Source organism: Argentina silus (assembly GCF_951799395.1).
Source record: "Argentina silus genome assembly, chromosome: 6".
NCBI lineage: Eukaryota > Metazoa > Chordata > Actinopteri > Argentiniformes > Argentinidae > Argentina > Argentina silus.
In genome coordinates this window covers 9,067,220-9,089,043 of record NC_139660.1, presented here as the reverse complement: position 1 = coordinate 9,089,043, position 21,824 = coordinate 9,067,220, and the positions used below count along the sequence as shown (strand labels likewise).

At 41.6% G+C, this 21,824-nt stretch overlaps 1 protein-coding gene across 3 annotated transcripts in view; it reads right to left on the bottom strand.

Moving 5' to 3' along the window:
• Window positions 1-11,121: 11,121 nt before the first annotated feature.
• Window positions 11,122-21,824, bottom strand: part of LOC310805591 (heparan sulfate 2-O-sulfotransferase 1) — a 29,821-nt gene continuing 19,118 nt past the window's right edge. Inside the window, exons 2-7 of one of the 3 annotated variants that reach the window (XM_083671341.1) lie at window positions 15,417-15,655; window positions 14,068-14,153; window positions 13,714-13,852; window positions 13,339-13,436; window positions 13,003-13,160; window positions 11,122-12,776 (exon numbers count right to left, since the gene is read on the bottom strand). In XM_083671341.1, the coding sequence (XP_083527467.1) occupies window positions 12,550-12,776; window positions 13,003-13,160; window positions 13,339-13,436; window positions 13,714-13,852; window positions 14,068-14,153; window positions 15,417-15,655 (947 nt within the window). In that variant the 3' untranslated portion in view covers window positions 11,122-12,549. Of the gene's footprint in view, window positions 12,777-13,002; window positions 13,161-13,338; window positions 13,437-13,713; window positions 13,853-14,067; window positions 14,154-15,416; window positions 15,656-21,824 lie in introns of those variants that run through there. The other 2 variants (XM_083671342.1, XM_083671343.1) reach the window with 2 other exon arrangements.

Sequence of the window (21,824 nt, the reverse complement as noted above, 5' to 3'; positions counted from 1 at the left end):
TGAGGCCTCAACATTGCCATCATGACAGTCACGGCCAGGTGCCCCAATCTTTCAATCAGACACCCTATTTACCAGTGCAAAGCTCTGCTGCCTTGCCTCGTTTACAGTCGCTGAGGGTGGCAGTGATGAAAAGCAGATATATTCAACATCCTCCCATCACAGCTTTTCTTTGGACTGAGGAAAGCCCTGTTGATTTAGAAGTTCTCTCTGACTTGTTACCTACCTTAATTCTCTGTATTTCCTCATCAAAACATTTTCAAATAGTTCATAATTGGACTACAGTTTCGTAGCTCTGTGTTGGTCGGCATTCGATTCAAGAGAAGAACAACAAATCAGAAATCATTAAAATGGACAATTACCTTGTAAAAGATCTAACAAAGATTTTTTTTTATCACATGAAGGAAAATAGATGGTTTCACATGTCATGTCATGGGCTGATGTAAGTATGAGAGTCATAACAAATCCGTGATAATCAGAAAGTTGTTGTCCTCGTTAGTTCAGATATTACTGATTGACATGGGCATCTTGGGTGACCCAATCAAAACAATTACAGAGGGGTTACCAAGACAACACTTGTTAAATGGAGAAAAATCTGTCATCATCTATCATCTACCAACGGAACATGTTTTGATACTGTATTTGGTTGATATTTCATTAGCATTTATAATTGAAGCAGATTAGTAACTGATGCAGATTGGAATTGATACTGTAGAGAAAAGGGCCACAATTATCTCACCAATCATATCTGGTTCCATTTATGTGACACTATCCAAACACAAGGCTACTATTTTTTCAAAACAGGTTGGTGACTTCCACATTACCAAACATGTAGATATCTGTTTGACTTGTTTTCCATTTTCCATTTGCTTTTTTCAGATGCCAGAGTCTCCGTTCCATTATTGGATAATAGATTTAAGTAGACCTTATATGTCTATTATGACTAGGGAACAAGAGTTCTAATATGAGTGCCTTTTTTAATGGCTTATGTTGAGGGAAAGCTTTTGATTGCAGAAAATGTAGATCTTATCTTCAGCATTAGTCCAACAAAAGCCTTGGCTACGTAATCTGGATTAATACAAAATAGTGCCTATATGTTTCTTTTCATACAAAACAGATAGATCCTCTGCATATGTGATTTATTTCATTTTATCCTTCTGTTCCAATCTCAAAGAGTTGGCTTGGTTTTCCACAAGACCTTGGCTAATATAATATTGGGGGCATCTGGTTTTTCTAATGTTACATTTTGAGTATTCTTATGGTCAACATGGTCAACATCACCATAATCAACTTTATTTGTACACATTCAATTTAAGTTGGCTAATAAGTTCTGTAATTCCTAGAATGCTTTGATTGCTCCTGGTGGCTTGAGAGTGATGAGCATATAGGTCCTCCTCTCACTGAAGGAGTGCTGTACAGAATGTCGTTTTTTTTTTTCAATAAAAAAAAATGTTAAACTCTGCAGTGATATGAACTCATGTGAACTCTGCATGTTTTTCCATTTTTGTTACTTGTTATTATTTAGGAAATATCAGTGGAAAGGAGACACATTTAATGAACATATTTCACTTTCTACAAGAGCAAACCTGACTACTCACTTCAGCTTTGACAATACCCCAATGACACATCGCTAAGGGATGGGACTATAGACTGACTGAGTACAGTTTATTGTTCTTTTGTGCCTTTTACAAATCAGTGTTGCTCCGAGCCATGCTCTTTCTCGGATTGGCCCCCCTCGCACAACCCATTCCTGCTGCTCTAGGGCAAGTCTTTCCTTTCAGCTTAGTTCTCTTCCTTATCATGTCCACACTTGCAGATCGCTGACATAGTTGTTCACTTTGAACACAAGGAGCTCTTGTTTTATATGTCTCAACTACCCTGCGTCTCTCTAAGAATCAAGCCAGCAGAAGGCTTAGTGATCTCTCTGTCTTTTCAGGGCGGTATTTTCACACACCACTTTCCTGTGGCGGACATCTCTTAGAATACTGCGTTGCTATAACCCATATTGTTATATTTAGACTGCGGTATTTCATTCCTGTGGTGCCATCAGTTGTCCTTCTGGCCAAAAATATAATCCCGTTCCACTCAGAACAGAGGACAACAGCACTGAAACTATTTCCTGCTGTCACATGTTCCCACTCAATGAGGATGAAATAATTCAGTTTTTTACATAAAAATGAAATATGAGATGCTAGATAATCTCATAAATATGTGTTGTATTTCATTTTCTGCGCCCATGTCAGTGGGAAAGAGAAGCAGCCTTTGTTTAGGACCTGGCTCACAGGAAGTGATTGCAGTGGGACAGTGAGGGACACTCATCCCTTGAAAAGGGGAATGCTGGAAGACGTATCCCTTTTTGATCAGGGCTCGCTGATGGATTGCCCGGAGAAAGGCAAATGGGGATCATACCGGGGCCTGATGACAACAGGCCAATTTTGATGTCCTTTTTCTCTCATTGCGGTGCTTCTCTTTCAAGCCGATTCCTGGTTGAACAGCCTGGGAACATGGCCTTTCACCAACCTTCCTTTCTACTGAGCTGACAGGGTACCTAGGAAAGAAGGTGGGATTTGGAAGAAGGAAGGAGAGCAAAATAACTACTTCTCACAACATTAATGCTGTGTGTTTCCTTTGTGTTTTGCTGGCCGTGGGGATTTCAAAGAAAGAGGTCCTGATAGCCTCTGAGATATTTTTTTCTACTTGTTAAACAAGATAAAGCTTTCATTAAGATGAGAGCAGAGGGCATTGGTGGCTGTCTTGTAGCTGGCCGGAGAGTGAGTTTCCTTGTTTGTCTCTACCCATGGCTTTGATTAATGCTCTCTCTGTCCACATTTGGGCAGGGCCTTCGGGAAAAGGGAGCGGGCATAGAGAATCTGCACAGAAAAGAGAGGATTTATGTCCCTGTCAAGCACTTCGAAAAAGTAGAGTAGCATAGTGAGACCACGGCTCGCTCTCTGAAATCAAAGATGTCTGCCAACATAACAAGGACACTGGTGTTTCATCCCAGAATGATTCATTCAAAAATGCTGAGCCATGTGAGAAACATTATATCTGCGCGGCATCAAGCTCCATATTGAATGTAACCCTAACCTCAAAGGCCGCAAGGCCCAGAAGTGTTTATAATGCATTAGTGGAACAAACTCTTCACTGTACTCTATTTACAAATCCCACCTGGCCATGTATTAGTTGCAGATGTGGCTATGAAATTGCCTTGACCTAATTCATACTGAACTAATAATGGTTTTGTTGGTGTAAGATTTTTTTTCCTCTATCCATCTCCCTCTCAAGAGTTTGAACTAATCTTTATTGGAGGAGTGGCAGCTCAGAGAGGATATTGCACCCTGCTTGAAGCACACGCTGTGGAATGTGTTGTCCAGGCAGCAAGCTTCTCTGCCATGTGTGCCCTCTCAGTCGAATCACACTAAAAGGCCTCCACATCTCATTAAGCACCATGACGACATTGATTTCTCCTCAGAGACAGATCATAACAGATCATAATGTATCTGTCGGGAGCACCATGATTGAATGGTATCTTTGAAGGGTCCATTTGGCTCTGGACCCAACTGTGACATGCATGGAGGCAGAGAATACCTCACAAAAACAGACAGGGACAGAACAACTTACTATCTGACCAATTTATGAGTTCTCATTTAGGACACACATAATGGAGTCAAAGATGAAGAGAAAACATAAAAAAGACTGAGACAGTTACAGATGTAAATCTACCAAGCTTTTGAATTATGTGACCATTGATATAATGTCAGTCAGAGATAATGCATATCAAGTAGAATATGGATACAGGCACTATTAGAGTAACAAGTAAATAAACAACTTTAGCCACATTATAACCATTGTCATAAGAGACATATCAATCGAACACTGTAGATGTGTACATATTATGGCACTACAATACAAGGGATAATTCAAGGACAGAAAATGTAAACAAAACATAAAAACAAAAGAGAACAGGCTTCTTTTCATGGATCTCCTCAGTCATCAATCAGTGGGCCAGCTTTCCATCAAAGAGACAACTAGATTGCCATGCTGGCCTAATAGACAGTGGGGGCTGTGTCTCTGGTGTAAAAAGGCCCTTTCTCTGACACATCCACCGTCCCATTGTTGGGCACTCTAGTGCATTAGCATCATACTCACTCTCACTCTATGAGAGAGAGGGAACAGTAAATGCATTTAAGTTAAAATAGAACCGAGGTGCACTGTCACTCATGCACTATCTCTCTCCCTCCCCCTCCCCAACTGATTTTCCTTTGGATAGAAGCAAGAGGAAAAACTTCAAAGCATCGATCTGTGGAGTGGGCTCTGAAGCTATAAAAATTAAAACCTATGGGTATACAGACAGTACTATACGAGTATAAAGCCATTTCTGAATCTGATAAAACACAAAAGGTGGACAGACAAGATTCAAATTGGGTGCAGGTTAAAAACTAATCATGTACACGTGTTGCTGTATCTTGACATGTGTTATCCCTCTCTGGTAAACACATGGTGGCAGGTGCTGTTTATTTTGCTAACCTTTAAACTTGGACGCTGTACTGAAAGAACCTCAGGTCTTTTGTTTCCTCCATTCTTCACCAAGCAATACTTCTCTGTATATCCTGTGACCACTTCCTCATCTCCTCCTCTGGTTGCTGCTCCTTAGGGTGTAGTTGAAGCACTAAAGGTTCTGTCTGTGTCACATGAGGTTTAACTACATCAGCTGAACCACGTCTTACCGTTTGAGCCATGGCTTGTTGAGTGCACTCTGATTTATACGTCTGTCTGTCATTATGAATTCATTATTCATAATTGACAGAATCATAACACTAACATTACACAGAACATGTTGGACAATGTAAATTCAATTAAACACATTCAAACAAGACAGAATAAAGTAATTGTTTGAATAAATTGATCTGTGGTATTTTTTAATACATGAAATTCAGTCTGGGGGTTGTGCTCATTGTTCAGGTAAAGAGCAGCTACCAAAATGGAAATCCCCTGGTCCCCCTGCCAAACATTAAGGTCAGCCTGTAACCCCTCTCAAAAAATCTGTTAGTGATTTGGAGATACAATAGAGGTTGCCAAATACTTTGCTAGCCATAATGCATTATGTTTTGAGCAGCTTATTTTTTTTTTGATTTATCTGTATGGATTTGGCCACTCGCCATTGCATCAAATTCCTGCTGTCAAAAGAGTGGGGAGTAGGAGACATTTGGAGACAAAAGGTCTGACCATGAATCATATTTTGAATTTATATCCAGTGCTTCTTGGGAGCACAGGAATACTTTTTAATATCATGACAAAAGGAGGTCCAGTCGCTGCTACATTTTAACCGCCTCTCACTGTGTGGAATACAAGAGGACAGAGGAGTCATGATGTTTTTAAAGGCCGTGCAGGCACCTTAAACATGCAGACCTCATAATAAAGCTGACCTGATTTGAGACACCTGTCAGAGGTGTGGCCCCCCTTTGCTTTGATTTTGTTGCTTTTATGAAATCTGTAAACGATACACTAGCATTATGACTTCCCCTTTTTTCCCAAGGGCAAATGGCAGATATTGACTTACCCACAAAGAGCTTGCAGTTGAAGAATACAGTGGTAGTCACAGAGACAGAACCTGACACCCAGTCTTTTGTCAGTCACTGTAAATCACACCTACCAGGTTTGCAGTCAGAACTAGGGCAATAGACCCTAGCCCTCTTATCTTTCCATTAAGATGAGAGTAGACCGCAGCTTTTCCTTGGGGCGTTGACACAGCCGCAACCCTGTCTGCAATGGTTAAAGAGTCACTGTTCCTGGTATTGATTTTGAAACATCAAGATTGCAGTTTTGATTAGGAATAGCAATCATTACTTCACTGTCATGTAGCCTTGACCAAAACAATAACAATTCTAAAAGCATGGCTTTAATAGCATGGCCTTGCCTATCCTCCACTTACCTCTGGAAAAAACACATCTGAGTGTTTCCTTGTTTTTGCTAAATGTATGAGAACCTGCAAGTAGGGATGGTGTGTATCAGTCTGATTTATCAGTCTGTGTTACGGAGCTAAGAGTAAAAAAGGACTTTGTAAGTTCAGCTGTATTTTACATTTCTGCGTGGTTCATTGTGTAAAAACGTCCTGTAACTGCTTTTCCCACCATTGATGGCTGGGGTTGTGAGAGAGATGTGAATGAGGCTGCACCCTCCCTGTTATTCCAACATGTGTAAATACTATTCCCTCACATCCAGGAATTCGGCCCCTATGAAAGACTTGGGGTGACAGAGAGAGCAGGGCCGATAAAGAAAAAGGAAGAGAGAGAGCGAAAGCGAGAGGGAAGGAGGACTAGGGGGTATTGTAATTAGTTGCACCTGTTTCCTTTAACGCGGCTCCGGTTTCCCTCTACAAACGCATGCAGATTACCCATCAAAGCCCCTGTGCACCGCCTCTCCTCAATGGCCTCTTTGTTGCCAGTTGTCAGGGAAGCGGTCTCCAAAAGTGTGCTACACAAGCAGGCCACAGAGTACTGAAACTTACAGTACATGCAGACTTCCGGCATGACATAGACACACAGTCCCCAGGCCACAACAGGAATAAAACAGAGAGTGTGCAGACAGGGAGTCTGCATGGCTGTGGTCTCCATCCGAGACACTGCTGGTGGTGCCCTTTTGGACATGACCACAACAGTTGCCTCATCTGCTGAGGGGCTGACTGACGCAACAGCCACACACTGTGAGAGGGTGCCAATGCGTCAACGAGGACAACTTGGCAGTTGCTCCCAGATTCTGTACTTGACACTTCTATCTGAAAATTAAAATAGTTTACCAATGGTCTCTCTCACAGTTTTTTGTTCATGCTGTGCCTATGACACCATAACCCTTAAAATACTGTAAAATGTAAAGAAGCAGCAGTAATGGGCTCATTGCTGATAATAGTAAGTATTGTCATGGCTCAATCCTAAGAGAGAAGACTACATGACTTCTTGACCGAATGTTATCTTATTCAGCTAGCTAATACTAACATAATAGACTGCCATGTGTAATTGTTTTACTGTAATCTAACTCAACTATCCACACTGAATTAGGGAGCAGCACATCCTAGTGGCTGAAAAGAAAACATGCTTAACTTTGTGGAAATCTCTGGAACGCATATTTAGTTGAAAAATTGGCATACATTTAGAATTATGACTCTGAAGGGTGCACTGCACCACAAGCAATGTGTGTGGCAGGTAGGCTACCTAAGTATCCAAAAAATGTTAACTTTAGCTCATGGCTGATGACATCATAACTGGTCAACAGCATGTATTGGCTCTGTTACACCATGTCAGTATTGATTAATGAACTACAATATCCTGAGGGGAACCAGAAAGAATATGGAATATTATGGGATACCAACTGATATGTAATCTACCTACAGTATAACCAGTTAGAACTGTCTAGTCCTGAAACTGGTCACAGTCACAAGGCCCATGTAGACAACCTCATCTGGCGTCTTTGTTATCATTGATTATGATCCTATGCTTATCCTCAATAATAACATCATAATAGTGTAAGACCTTCAGTGCTGCATTGCACAGACACTTCACAGTTACTTTGGTTTGACAAGCACTCATTTAACGTAACCTTGGCGGTGATCATATGTTCAATATGTCATTCAATTAAAGAGTAGGGGAGTGATCTTCCGGAGAATATGGATGGGTACAGTGACAATGGTGTAGTGCTACAGTAGTATTCTTTGTCATTGGAGTGGACTTTGAGAAAGGTCCATGTGCTCACCTCATGGAATGTAGCTGACAAAGAGAACCATGGCAGAGGCAGGGGGGGGGAGGGGGAGACAGCTCTGCATTCAAGCGCTAATTAGAAAAATTAGATCTATGAAAGGCAGCGAGTGATCTAGGCCTTCAACCTGCGTCTGTGTACCGCTGTAGCAGCACAAAGAGGAGGCAACAATGAGCGCTGAGGAGGGGGGATAAATAATTTAATCCATTATCTGCTCTGCAAAGCTCATCAGCACTGCTCCACAATGGCCACGATTGAATTGCTGATTGCATTTCTCTCTTATACCCTCCAGGAGAAAATGCCCACGCTCCACTATGTGCACTCAGCCCGCAAGCTGTGGGGTGTGCAAGAAAGAGAGTGAGACAGAGAGAGAAAAAGAGAGAGGGAGAGAGAAAGAGAAGTGTTCAATGTCTTCCACCAAGGTCAAACTACAATACAACGATCTAATTAAGCGTATCAGAGAGTTTCCTGTTCGGGGTCAACCTTCCTGTTGTGCTCACAGGCTTGTGATGTATATCATGTTAGGAGTCATGTACATGTAAATGATGGAGATGTTCCTGATTAAATCTCTTCTCTCTATTTTCCCCTCCACATTTGTTTGAATTTCTCAAAGTGTACATGTATTAAATGAGGCAGGATGTCATTGTTGTCATCTTATGGCAAATAGGCTGATTAGCTACCACTAGGCATCTATCTGGATTGGATTATAGAATCATTGTAGACTGTTCATGTTCTGCACTCTATTGTTATGTGTCTCTTAGCTATGCCCCCTTAAAGGTTCAATTAGTGCTGAGAGAGAGACCTCCATATGCACTGAACCATGAGTTTTACCTGTGTTTTTGCTTACGGCTTCCACAAAGGAACACTGTGATCAATTGCTTTATCTATCATCAGGGTCAAGCCTCAGTATAGACATAACAGTGAGAGCAGTATTTGACTTTTCCTTGGCCCAATGCCTCTGACATGTGGGCTTTATTTTCACCTTCCACTATAGCATAGCTCATTTGCATAGTGCAGAGTGAAGTGCAAGTAGTCCACATACTGGTCCCCTTTGGCCAAGAGCTTTAAGGTCCTGTCCTGTATCCCAGAGAGGGGGGGAGTCAGGCTGCCTCTGCTCTGCTCTGTTTGTTTTATGGAGCACTCGTGAAACCACACTGAGGTCAGTTAGCTTCAAGAGCTGGGCTGGGTCTGGGTCTCCCATGGTCCACTGAAAAAGAGTCCAAAAAGAGTCCAGAGGGTCACGGCTACCAGTCCAGCCAACTTTCATTAGCAAAATGAGGTCACTGTTTTATAAGTGAGTTCAGCAGCATAAGAGGATCACATGTTCCAATATGATAAATGGAAGGTATTTTTAATATCAGTAATAATGTGATTGTTAACGATGGGAGAAGTTTCATTGCTTTGTTGTCCCATTGGCAGATCCTCTCCATCTGAGAGGTTGGGGTGCTGTGATAAGAGGGTCATTAAAATAGCCCAAAATGTCCCCTTTTACAATCATGGGTACACCATTCACACACCTTGAATTAAATTGAGCTGTGTCATTATGCAAGTGCACCGAGAGTGCAGCACAAATTGTCCAAGACCAAGTGAAACTATTCTTAGCCACCACAAGGGCAGAGAGCCAATTCAGTCTAATGGTGCAATCTGTATTCTTAATGGTAATGCTCTATTAGTTTGTTCCATTTGGCTTAGTACAGGTGCATTAATGGGGCTTGGTGAACAGTTCCAGCCAATCTGAGCCTCTGGACTGGTCTGATTCTACGGAGGGTTTCAGTAGGCTCAGGGCTCCCTCTTGTGGATGATAGCAAACGGCAGTGGATGGCAGCATAAATTTAATGACACAAGTATTAATTTTATGAAAAACAATGCTTAGATTTAAAGATGTGAAGAAGTTAGCAAAATCTGAAGGATAATGGATACTAATGGAAGACTGATCAAATAAACATTCTTCACAGCAGAGTGAACAACAACAAAACAACAATGGCAACTACAACAACAAACAGAGGATGTTGCTCCACACACAAATTTAACTTTAATTGAAAACAAACAACCTAAACCCTCAAATAGCACAACATGGAAACAACACCTCTGGAATTTTCTGTTCCCAATTAACCTTCAAGCTCATCAGTCGCAATCAATAAAGAGTGTGGGCTTTTTTAATTGAGAAGAAGTAATTATCAGGCTTCATCTAGTTAATGAAACAATGCTCCAATATGCCTGCAGCAAAACAGTTAATTGAGTTCTATTTTCTGAGACGGGCAGGCTTTCCTTGTGTCTGTGGCCACAGTGTGTCAGATTGGTTTGGGCCTCAGTGGTGTCCCTCTGCAGAGACAGGAACAGGCCGATGACTAGTGGAGCGTGCCAGACCTGTCTCCACTGACACACTCCCCTCCCCCCTGCGTGATCAGCCATCAGAGAGGACAAGAGTCAGTACCGAGGCTCCCCTCAGCAGATCATCTTGCACATTTACATCTTTTTAAAATACTGTTTGGTACATAAACCGAGGGGTTTAAAGGGTTATTATATTCTGTAATTAGGGCATTAAAATGTGCTTTCTTGCAGCACAAGAACAATGTTTTTATTTGTTATTCCATAAACCCAGTTACTGCAATAGAGTAAATAGGGCTCAAGGTTTTCAATCACTACTATAGATTTCCACCATACATTTACTGTAGTATGCTGGACTTAGAGCAATTTGACTGTGGGTATCACTTCTCCAATGCCTCTCCAGTACTTGAGGAGGCACAGCCTACTCTTATTTACTACTCTAGCTTGCTGCAAGACATTAGTCATCGGTTTATGTGCTGAACAGTACTTTAAAAAGTTGCTTTATGATAACATCTGACCCTGTCTAAATCAAGGAGCCCGTTCTATTCAACTAGTAAAGCAAGGCCACACATCTACCAAGGTTTAAATCCTATTACACCCTGTTGTAAATGTCCAAACTGCTTGTGTCATGGAGATTTATTAAGTTGCACCTCAAAACCAAAAATGAACAGGAAAAAAAACTCAAACAAAAGGATAAATTATGTAAGTAATACTTAAGTAATGATACTTTCTAAAATAATTTAGGTAAATGCTAAGGACCTAAGCTTGCATTGCAGTAATTATGAGTTGTCATCGTAATATGCAATATGTAAACCATTTCACCATTGTTCAAATTTTATTGCAATGGTTATGTAGGCCTGCCAGGTAGACTCCCTTCAGATAGATGCCTCTAGTTACCTCCAGAATAAGCATGAACAATGTGTGTGGGCAGTAGTTCGTAGACAAAGATTATAATGTTATAAAGGCTGAAACCCATCTCACATACTTTTCCCAACAACGGGATCAAACATACAACAGCTGATATTTCAAAAGACTACAAGAGACACGTACAGTTAAGTATTTATTTGAAATGTTTTAGGTAATTTATTACAAGAAATTAATATGAAAACATCATCAAAAAGAAAAGGGAAACTGGCAGTTGAAAAGATAAAGGATGTCAAACTAAAGTGTACTGTACAACATCCGCACTCTAGTGGGTAAAACAAACAGGATATCAAAAGTGATTTAGATGTGTGGTACAATATATGTAATGAAGGCACTATCAAGTCTCTAATGTTTATTTCCCCTTGGTGTGGCTCTCTCCCTGCTGAGGATGACCCTGTGATCAAACACATTCTTAGGCATGACAATGAGACTACTAGTCGGTAATTTCTGGTAAACCCTGTGTATAAAGGATTCAGCACATTTTGATCCAAAAAACTGTTTGTTTACAGACTGAACCCCACAGAAAATTGAAAAAAAAAAAAAAAAGAAGAAAAAAAATCAAATCAAATCAAATTCATTTTTTGGATAATTCCAACTAAATCTTCAGAGTATGACACTCATTTCTACTTCTGTGAGGTGGTTAAAATGCGATGGACTTCAGGTGGGTAAAACATGTATTTAAAAGAAATCTAGACATTTTCTTAGTGGGATACAAATGACCAGATATTATGTTATAGCTCAGGTCCTCCTTTGTTTCTTTACAACCATTTGGTCCAAATACATAAAATATGTAAATACAATATGTACAGATGTGGATTCCATTTCCCTATAACCCTGTCACATGTACTTAGTCTGTAAACCATTAACAATGCATCTGGTCAAATATATACAAAAAAATCCATAAAATTGCCAATACTGTCAGCAAACTGAGCTAGTACTGCTATTCCCATAGCAGATATGTTTTGTGAATAACTTTGCCCTTTTACCCTTGTTACGATCTCCCTTTCGCACAGTCACTAAGCTTAGGTATGAGTCAGTGATGAGCCATCCTGAATGGAAGTGTTCAGTTTGCTCAGCAGTTGAACCATTGATCAATTGTCATAAACATGTTTTCTTTCTGGAGGTGTGAAAATTGGCCTATTTCTATATTTTTTCCCCCCCAAAAATTACTCAAAATCCTTTTGCTTGAAGGCTTCGGTTATGTTGTTGTTGTGTTTGGCTGCTGTTTTGAGCTGTGCAGGTTCCCAGTCAGGAGCTTTGACCTGTGTTTGTAAGGGCCCCGCTCCACCATGACGGATTTGTCTTCAAGACCAGCAGAGCTGAACAAGTACAAGGCAATGAATCCCTATTCCTACAGCTACCTGAAGGTCCCCATTCCCAGCAGACAAACATAGTGCACCCAAATGTTGTCATAATGGCATTCCACTGTAATTTTCAACAGCTTTTTCTATCATGATCCTCTTTTCTTCCCAGTGTATATGACTATAGCAGTAGGCCTTGTAGGTACAAGTCTGTTGTAGGCATCTCTTCACTGTCCACCCTGGCCCTGGCTTAGTTCATTTTGGGGTAGATTTTCTCATAAAAAAAGCTCTGAGCCAGAAGGTAAAGTTCTCCATCCTTTTCCCTCACAGCGTGGGCACGTACAAACTGAAACTGCTCCAGGGCAAACTCATAGAACTCGTTCTCCAACTTCCAGATGTTTGACTGCTGCAGCTTGGCGATGGACTCCTTGGTGGCAGGCTTCTTCTCAGTGGTCTTCCTCAGGTGGGACTTCTTCCCTTAAAGTACACAGAAGGGTCTCATTCAGGTTCTATCTATTACGACTATGACAGGACAAGCAGAATGACCTCTTAGAATAAGAGGTGCTATGAGTGAGGGGGGGGGGGGGGGGGATAGATTTAAGAAGGAGTGGGGCTAGAGACCAGGAGGGGGTAAGAACAGGTATGAGGGCAGAGGGCATAACAGCAGAGCAGTGAATCAGGGTGCATGGTATTAGTGGTGTACCTGTGCGGTAGAGGTCTGTGGCGCCCTTGAAGAAGCGTGGCAGTGCTGCCTCAAGCATCATAATGAAGTCCTCCAGCTCCTCAGTCACCCCCACCAGCAGGTATTCATTCACCAGGTTATACTTGGCCTTCTCCAGGGCCCATCTACTTCCCACATTCCTCCAGGCACAAGATACACAGGGACACATCAATGAAAGCAAATGATCTCACCTCTCACCGTGGCATCATCAACACTTTCTGATTGGTATCAGACTGAGAGGTTGTTTGTTTATGTTCATTAAGATAATGTGATGAGTAACTGACAGTGACTTTGCCAGACGTGTGCTATTGTACCCACCAGCACTCTGAGTGGTGTCCGCAAAAGAAGGGGATCTGGAGCCAGAGCTTCTCAGGGGCACAGTCAGAGCCCCCTGCTGACACACACTCATCAAAGGTCTAAAAACAAACACAGAGACAGACTTTAGACACACACACTTAACATGTGTATGTGCATGCACACTATGGTCCTAAGAAATAAATCCTGAGAAGCTGTAACTTACCAAGATATTATTCATATCTTAGAAGGAAAAACTATTTCCCATTTGAAGACAGTTCTCATAATCAAGAAAGGAGACAAAAAACTTTCTGAGAAAGCTGCTAGACACTATTCACCATGTTATATTTTACACCAGACACCCAGTAGTTATATTGTAGAACACACAAAGATCGTGACCTTTTTGTCGCCCTGTTTTCTTCGCCGAAGGCCAGGCCTGTAGTCATCTCCAAAACGCAGGAAGTAGTAGTAAGACACAAGGCGTTCAATAGGGTCCCGTACCACATTGATGTAGATTGGCTTATCCCTCACCCCATATCTGCTCAGAGGACACAACAGTTAGAAAGGAACTGTCAAGAGCAACTCAGCAAGACCTGTTTGGTTCTTTAGGTTCATACAAATTAATTTAGCAGTAAAAGTGCTAACATGGTTAGTTCCACTTTCAGCCACAAGATGGCAGGAGCCATGTGAAAGAATGGAGAGTATTTAGCCACTCGTCTGGATGAAATATAAGTAGAAAATGAAGAGCCTTACTTTGAGAAGTCAAGATAAGCCACATGGCCATGGTAGAACCCTGGCTTCATCTGACTCCAGGATGTGACGTTCTTGACAAACCGAACCTGGAAACAGAATCACACTATTTAATCACATGTTGACATACAGTGCTAACCATTTCTGCAAACTGCACATTTGATTAAAGCATGTTCAGTCACACCATTCTTTATTATTATTATTTATTTATTTTTTCTAATATCCAAAAGAAATAAATGAATTCCAACTGGCTACAACTCAATTTTTGTGCAATGCACATTAAGAACCTGGATTTGAACTACTGTCCCCTGCGGTTGTATGTATTCAAGCTTTGTAGGTGACATTTAACAAAGCTCAGATTCTGTCACCCCTGTCTCTGGTACTGTGATGGGGGGGAGGTTGTATCATCTGCACAGGGAACAGACTGCTGTGAGTAGGCAGACAGGATATTACCTTGGCATAGAGTGCCAGAAATAACACTTGCATGGCTCTAGGGCATTTACACTCTGAGCAGCAGTGACAGGAATACAAATGTACCCAGACTAACACTTCGGGAGTATGTATGTGCCACAGCTACACGCTTTGTGTGGGGCTCTGATCCAGGCAACAGGAGTGTCAGTACGTGCAGAGGGGAAGCATGAGTCACTCTCAGCTAAAATGTTTAGTCAAACCCTCATACTATATCCATCATGGCTCCTTAGCATTTTCATATTTCAATTGGTCCAAAGTAGCTGGATTCCGCCTACTTCCAAACATACCAAATACTACAGCTTCTGTATGATATCTTCAATACTTCTGGTACACCAAAAATAATTGTAATCTTGTAGAAGTATAATAAGAATTTATGAATTATACATGAAGTGTAAGTGGCGAGGCAGCTTATTAGAGTGCTATGTGAGAAGCCTGATACCTGTTTCACAGTCCTCTGTGGTTGGTAGAGCATGGCGCTAACAACGCTTAGGTTGTGGGTTTGATTCCTGCTGGGACCATATATACTGAAATGTATGCACTCACTGCAATGTAAGTCGCTTTAGATAAAAGCATCAGCTAAATGGCATATATTATTATTATATAATCACGGACGTCCACCAAGGGTTTAAATTGAGGATAACATGAAATAGACCATAAAGACACACATGCCTTAAAAAGTGTATGGATGACCATCTCTTAGCACTAGTGCAGTCCGAGCCCAACAGCCACAGTGCAGAGACAGGGACCGAAATGTACGCCTTTCTTATACTCATCCACTGTAAGTAAGTATATTAAAATATCTTTGCACTACTTTGAAGTTGTGCAACCTCTGTAATATCACTAGAATGCAGTACATTACATTGGCAGGTCTTAGGTCTCACCTGGTCCTGTAGAGACATGACAGGGTTGTTTTTGGTCGTGTTGATGTGCAGCACATGGAAGCGGTTCTTCCCACACAGGTCGTAGGCGATGTTGGTGAAGGAAGTGCTGGCCGTCTTGGGCACTCGGTTGTAAATGATGACCACATCATCTTCCTCAGCCAGTGATGGTGACTCCCGTCCACCATCTTGAGTGTGGCGCTGCTCCACCTCTCGTACTTCATGTCTGGCAATGGTACGTTCTGTGGGAGGGAGAGAGTGAGAGGGGGACATCACAAAACAGTGGAGACATTTTTGTAAGTGACATCATAAAAAGCAGATGCAGCCAAGCCCTTTAACAGCATCTGCATAGGACATTTTGACTGCCAAAGTTTGCACTAAAGCAATCATTGTAGATGTGGCAAACCTTCCATCAGGTGGCAGTACTGACATTTATGTGGTCTTGGACTCCTGCGTATCCCAAAATGAGGGCGAGGCAATCAGTGCAAGATGTTACAAAATCATGCACCCTTATACACCCTTGTGCTGGTGAATTCCAACAGTGAGTATGAAAGGCGAACATGCAGAGAGATCAGAAAGCATTAGAACTCTCAAAATAAGCATATTTGCGCAAATAGGCCTCAAGTCTGACCTCTGAACGTAGTATTAAATAGGCTGCAGTGCCACAATTAATCCAGCAGGGGGAAGAAGGGGGCCATGGGATGTGTACATAATGTCCTTCCATCTACAAAGCCACTGATTAGACTGCTACTATAAGACAATATGTTAAGCTTGCTAATAAAACATGAGTTATTAGCTGCTTCCATCTACAGTATGACCACTACTTTCTGCTCCAAGACTTAACACATTTGTTTATGGCTTGCAATAAAACACCCTCATCACAGTACAGGAGTGCTAAAAGTATTTGTAAATGAATGTGTGGAGGAAGCAGAATGACAGAAGGTGTAGAAGTAGTAGAAATGTTTAAATGACTTGTTCATGCATTCTGCTGTCCTTGTGAACAAAGAGTGAGAATTACACAAAGATCAAGCTGTTAATTGACCCATACCTCGTCTACAGTAGATGCCCACTGGAACATAAAATAACAAACCTCCATTATTGATCACAGCTTAACAAGCCACCGTACATCAGCCTGTGAAGTGTAGCTTATCTTTCACTGTCACATCACAGCTGGGGTCTCATAGGTACTTAAGATTAAGTTGTACATTAGGCCTACTGTATTTAAAAGGTAAATGGACAGACAATAATTTGCCCGCGAATATGCTGGAATAAAGCAGTTTCAGCCATGTGTTTGATGTGAGGTTTGAATGAGCGGGTGAAGTCCAGGATGGCACAGAGGTTACAGACCTGGAGGATGTGGAGACAGTGAAGCGATCAATGTTGAGGGTGAAGCTGTGGACAGTGAGAGAAGGACTTGGGGCCAATAAATATGATTTTAGATTTGTTGCAGTTCAGTTTCTAGGAAGTTGCGTTGCGTCCAGGATTTGATGTCAGCAAGACAGTTTGTTAGGGTGTAGTGGGTGGCTGCAGTAATTGTTTTGGTTGTGAAGTAAAGCTGAGTGTCATCAGCGTAGCCATGGAGCCGGAGGCCATGGCGACAGATAGGTAGATAGAGGGAGAATGAACAGCAGACCTGGGCGACATGCGGCTGGATCCAACCTGTTTAGTACTTTTACCAAGCCTGCCATGACTTACAACTGATTTTATAAGTGTTCAGTAACCCCTCCTTGTGTGAATTGGTGACATTTATTCAAACATATGACTGAAAAGTTAATGGAACGTGTCGTGCTGATTTAATTCATTATTAGTTTTGCTTCTTACAGTTTTGCATTTATTTGAAGGCAGTCCATGGATTTGAGGTAGGCTGAAAAGTTACCGGAGCTTGTAGTGCTTATTTGATTAATTTTCAATGATTTTACAGTATTACAGTATTTAGGTTTAATAGTAATCTTGTTTGATTTAGCTTATAGTTATAATAGTTATAGTATAATAATAGAGACTAGTTATAATGCCTACTGTACTAGTGTTTTGCCTGAATATGTAGGCTATGTTTTGTTGTATATCTATTTGATACACTGCACAAGTGTGTGTCCAGAATAGGCATCTAGGTCACTTTGTTTATTTATCTGGATACAATGCATTGCAGTTTTAATAGTAACAATGCCTACTTGAAAGTGCGGCCTTAATAGGCTTTTTGGTTACTTATTTATAATAGGTCAGAAAAAAAAGGCATGTGGCCCACGATGGTGTGGGAAAATTCTTAACATGGCCCTCCTGTGAAAATGACTGCCCACCCCTGATGTGTATGAAGCACATCAGGGCAGTGCCGTTTATGCCGAGGTGTGTTGTGAGGATGGAGTGGTTTATGGTGTCAAAAAGGTTAGGGTTAGTGCTAGGTTAGGGTTGATTCAGTGCTATGTTGAGATCGGAAGAAACTGAAATGGCTTGTAGAGGTTGTTGGGAGTCCAGGTAGGTTTGGATCTGCGAGTCAACAACTTGTTCCAATATTTTGGACAGAAAAGGATAAGGATGGGGGTGACAGCAGCAAGCTTTAGAGCAGGGGGGTATGTGGCCAGATGAGAGGGAGGAGTTGACGGCTTTGGTGATGAGCGGGATTGATTGTGGGGAGACAGGCATTTACCAAGGTGGATGGAACTGGGTCCAGGGCACAGGTTAAGGTTTTCATACCCGCAACCACTGTAGCAAGGTCAGAGGTGGTCAAGGTCAAAACTGCTGCATAGTGTGTGTGCGTATTAGTGTCATTCCCAAGCACCCGCACACTGCTCAATGTGCCTCCCCAGTGGGGACATTGCACTGGTTCAGCTGGGACTTAGGACTTCAGATGGAACTCGTTCAGGCTCAACTGTGCTCCAGCTCCCACTCTAGGGTAGGTGCATACTCACTGTCGCAGTAACTGCTGGCGCTTGTTGCAGACATGGAGAACTACTCTGCTCTTCTCTGAAAATAAACCTCAGAGGGAGGGGGGGGTGGAGGCTCATCAGGCAAGCGAGCGTGTCTTCGCAAGCATGCCTTAATTAGTAAAACAACTTGCTCCTTCGCAACAAGCAAACACATTTCCAGGTGATTAAGCCCTTGATGATATATTATTGAAGAGAAGAGGCATAATTACAAGTGAAGCTTTTCTTTTTTCTCTTCATTGTCATAGTCTGATGGGAGCTAATTAAAGGTATGGCCTTGTGAGCCCCCTCTCACTGCGGCAGTCTCCAGCACAGCACAGTGCAGGCACCCTGCTGGCTAGACACCCTCTGATTGACAGGCTCCTGGAGGGGAGGCTTCTCGGTGGGAGATGGCACTGCATCTCGAGGATGGATGTCACACTGGCTCTGACAGTGCCAGCAGGCAGGACGGATCTTTTGCCCTCTCTATCTCTCTCCAAACCTACCACTCTCTCTTATCTTTGAGAGATGCTGTAAATGTGCATCAGGCTTTCAGTTCTCTAGCTAGCTCCAGACCAAATACAGACAATAGCAGTGTCCCAGGATAACGTGTGCTACACTTCTGATACTGATAAGAGGACTGAACTGGAAGGGCCATTGCTTTGTTGTGGAACAGGAATGGAGAGGGTGTCCTTGAAGAATCGTAATTAACTAGGGATGCGCGATACCACTTTTTCATTGCCGATTTCGATTCCGAGAACTGAGCTTTGAGTATCAGCCGATACAACGTAACGATCCGATAAAAGGCTTTTTTTTATTATTATTATTATTATTAAAAAATAAATAAACAGCTGTATACTGTACTATGTTTGGGACCATTCTTGTCTATCTAAAAACAGTGATATACTCAAGCTGGGAAATGTTAATTTATTGATTAAAGACCCCATTTCATAACTTCAGAAGAAATCATAAGAAAAACATACAACATGACTGAATTCTGCCATACAACTTTCTTTTACACACAGACCGCAGACAGAGGCAGAGAGCAGTGAAAATGGGATTTCTTCCACAACAATTTCTGAACTAAATGTCTGTATTTATATGAATATACAGCCTCTTTATGTATTATGTCCCCATAATCGCTAATAGCTAACACACTGTATCTGGTAGCCTAGCAACAAGGATCATGTCTTTTTCTTGCAGGAAGTGCGAACACGTATGATGTAGCCCAGGGGTGTTCAACCTTTTTTGAACCAAGATCTACTTTTAAAGTTGTCAGTCTGCCGAGATCTACCAGTCCAAATAGGGAGCCTTAGCCATTACTGATAGCCTACTGTTACGAACCCAGCTCGCTAAGGGATAGGGAAATAACATAACCCAAGGTTAAGGTAAAATAAGGTTATTTTTATTTAACAAAAGAACTCAGGGTGTCTTCCTGGTTTCAGACAATGTTTACACTAAATCAAACTATAACAGAAAAGGCCTATCGGCGCTGTTTAAATCAAAGTAATAAATATAACAAAAAGAGCTCTTACAAAAAGGTGAGCTACATTGTAGCCACTATCTTAAAACCTCTCTCAAATCAGATTCCTTTTCAGTTACATTCAGACGAAAAAGATACCTTGGAAGGATAGTGACTCTGGAGACAGAGGCAGACAGCTGCCTTTGGATTGAGACACAACCATGGTTGTTATTGTTGTCACCGCACCTGCATGTCCTCTCAGCTGTGCAGCCATCAGTTGACAACACACGTTTGGCAAGTTTTTACGACAGTTTGTCCTATCTCCGATTCCCAATTTTAGGCCAATATCGTATCGGTGCATCTGTATAATTAATCCTCATGAAGATCTGATGTTAAGACTGATGTAGATGAATAATCGGCAAAACTAAAAAATTAATGGTGAATCTAAATACAACACGCTTAATTAATCAACGTCCCTAGGATAGGAGTACGAAGAGAACCTTTACTTCTGAGCAGTACAGTTGAATTCGGTATGAGTTCAGCACAACCAACTCCTACAACAGCAGGTACGCTTTCCCTCAGCAGTTTGGATTCCTGTATGAAGTGCCTAGTAAACACCTTCAGCCAACAGTGGGGCCAGAGCACCTGCCAAAGGAAGACATTGATATATGAGCACCTATTCCTGAGATGGGTTGCTCCTTTATCAAATGACTACATCAGCTTAGAGAAGGCCACACTGGCCACAGTCATACAGTGAAGTTACTGTCAGGTTTCCAGACACTGTCCCCATGTCTCCTCTCCTCAGCCAAGCCCATGTCCTCCCTGCAGTTGAGTCCAGATCGATCCACCTCTTCTACACCAAAAGGTCAACTCCATCTAGTGTTCCACGATGTACCGGTTCGACAAAAGTATCACGATACCCTGCTTTGAAAACGGTTCTATACCAAGAACATTTAGAACATTTTTTTTGTTTTACCATAAATGCCTGTCGCAGTATTTACTTTGAGCTGTGCAGAATATTGTCTATACGCTCAGGGAGGGCGGGGGGCAGTGCGGTCTGACATGCGCTCTGCATGCATAGTGGGCGTGTGTGGCTGGGAAAGACAGCGCTAAACAGTCGCACACGCACCGTTGACAAGGACGAAAGAGAAGGATGGAAGCCAAGTGTCGATGCTGGCCGTCCCCAGCTTGTTGATAAAAAGGAGTGAAATTTGGCATTATTTTGCTTATAGAGCCAATGATGATGGCAAGCCGACCGAAATTACAACGCCTATTTGTAAAAGATGTTACTAGGTCATGCAGTCAAAGGGATGCAACACGTAAAATATAGCCAAGCATCTTTCCGATAGGCATCCAACCTTTTCAAGGAGTTCAAATCACGACAGGTCAGCGAATAGGTCTGATAGTTAAGGATATGCTGAGATACATGATTCGACAACATAACACATTCAGGGATGGAAATCAGCATGTCCTCAAATATTCAGTCCAGCAAGCGAGTGAGATTAAAAAAAAGTCTCCTCCTCTCCTGGTGAACTGTGATCATGTGCCTTTGCCTGATGTTCCATCCCTGCACATGTTAATCTATTATTCTCCTTGTGAATTGAGTTAAATTTAAAAATTAGAAGAAAAAAATAAAATAAAAAAAGATTAGATTAAAATCTACATACCATAATTTAGTGAAATATTTAGATAAGACCTAGGTCTGTATTATGGTCAGATTGACAAATATAACATTATATTTTGGATCATATTAAATTTGTAGAATTATTCTGTGTTCACTCATTTGTTCAGTATAGTATACTGATTCAAATATCAGCTATCAAATCTCACATATGAGAAGACTCAAAAGATTCAAACGACTGAACAGAGCTGTAGCTGGATTTACTGTTTATTTATAGTTATCTTTGAAAGAATTTCCATGTTCTGTTCTTTAATAGGATGTTCTTTTAACTTTGCCAGATTTTTTTGGGTTGCTGTGGTATCGTTTAAGAATTGGAATCGTAATACTTAAGCTGGTAGCGGTATCGAAGTTGCTATCGTGACTAACTCCAT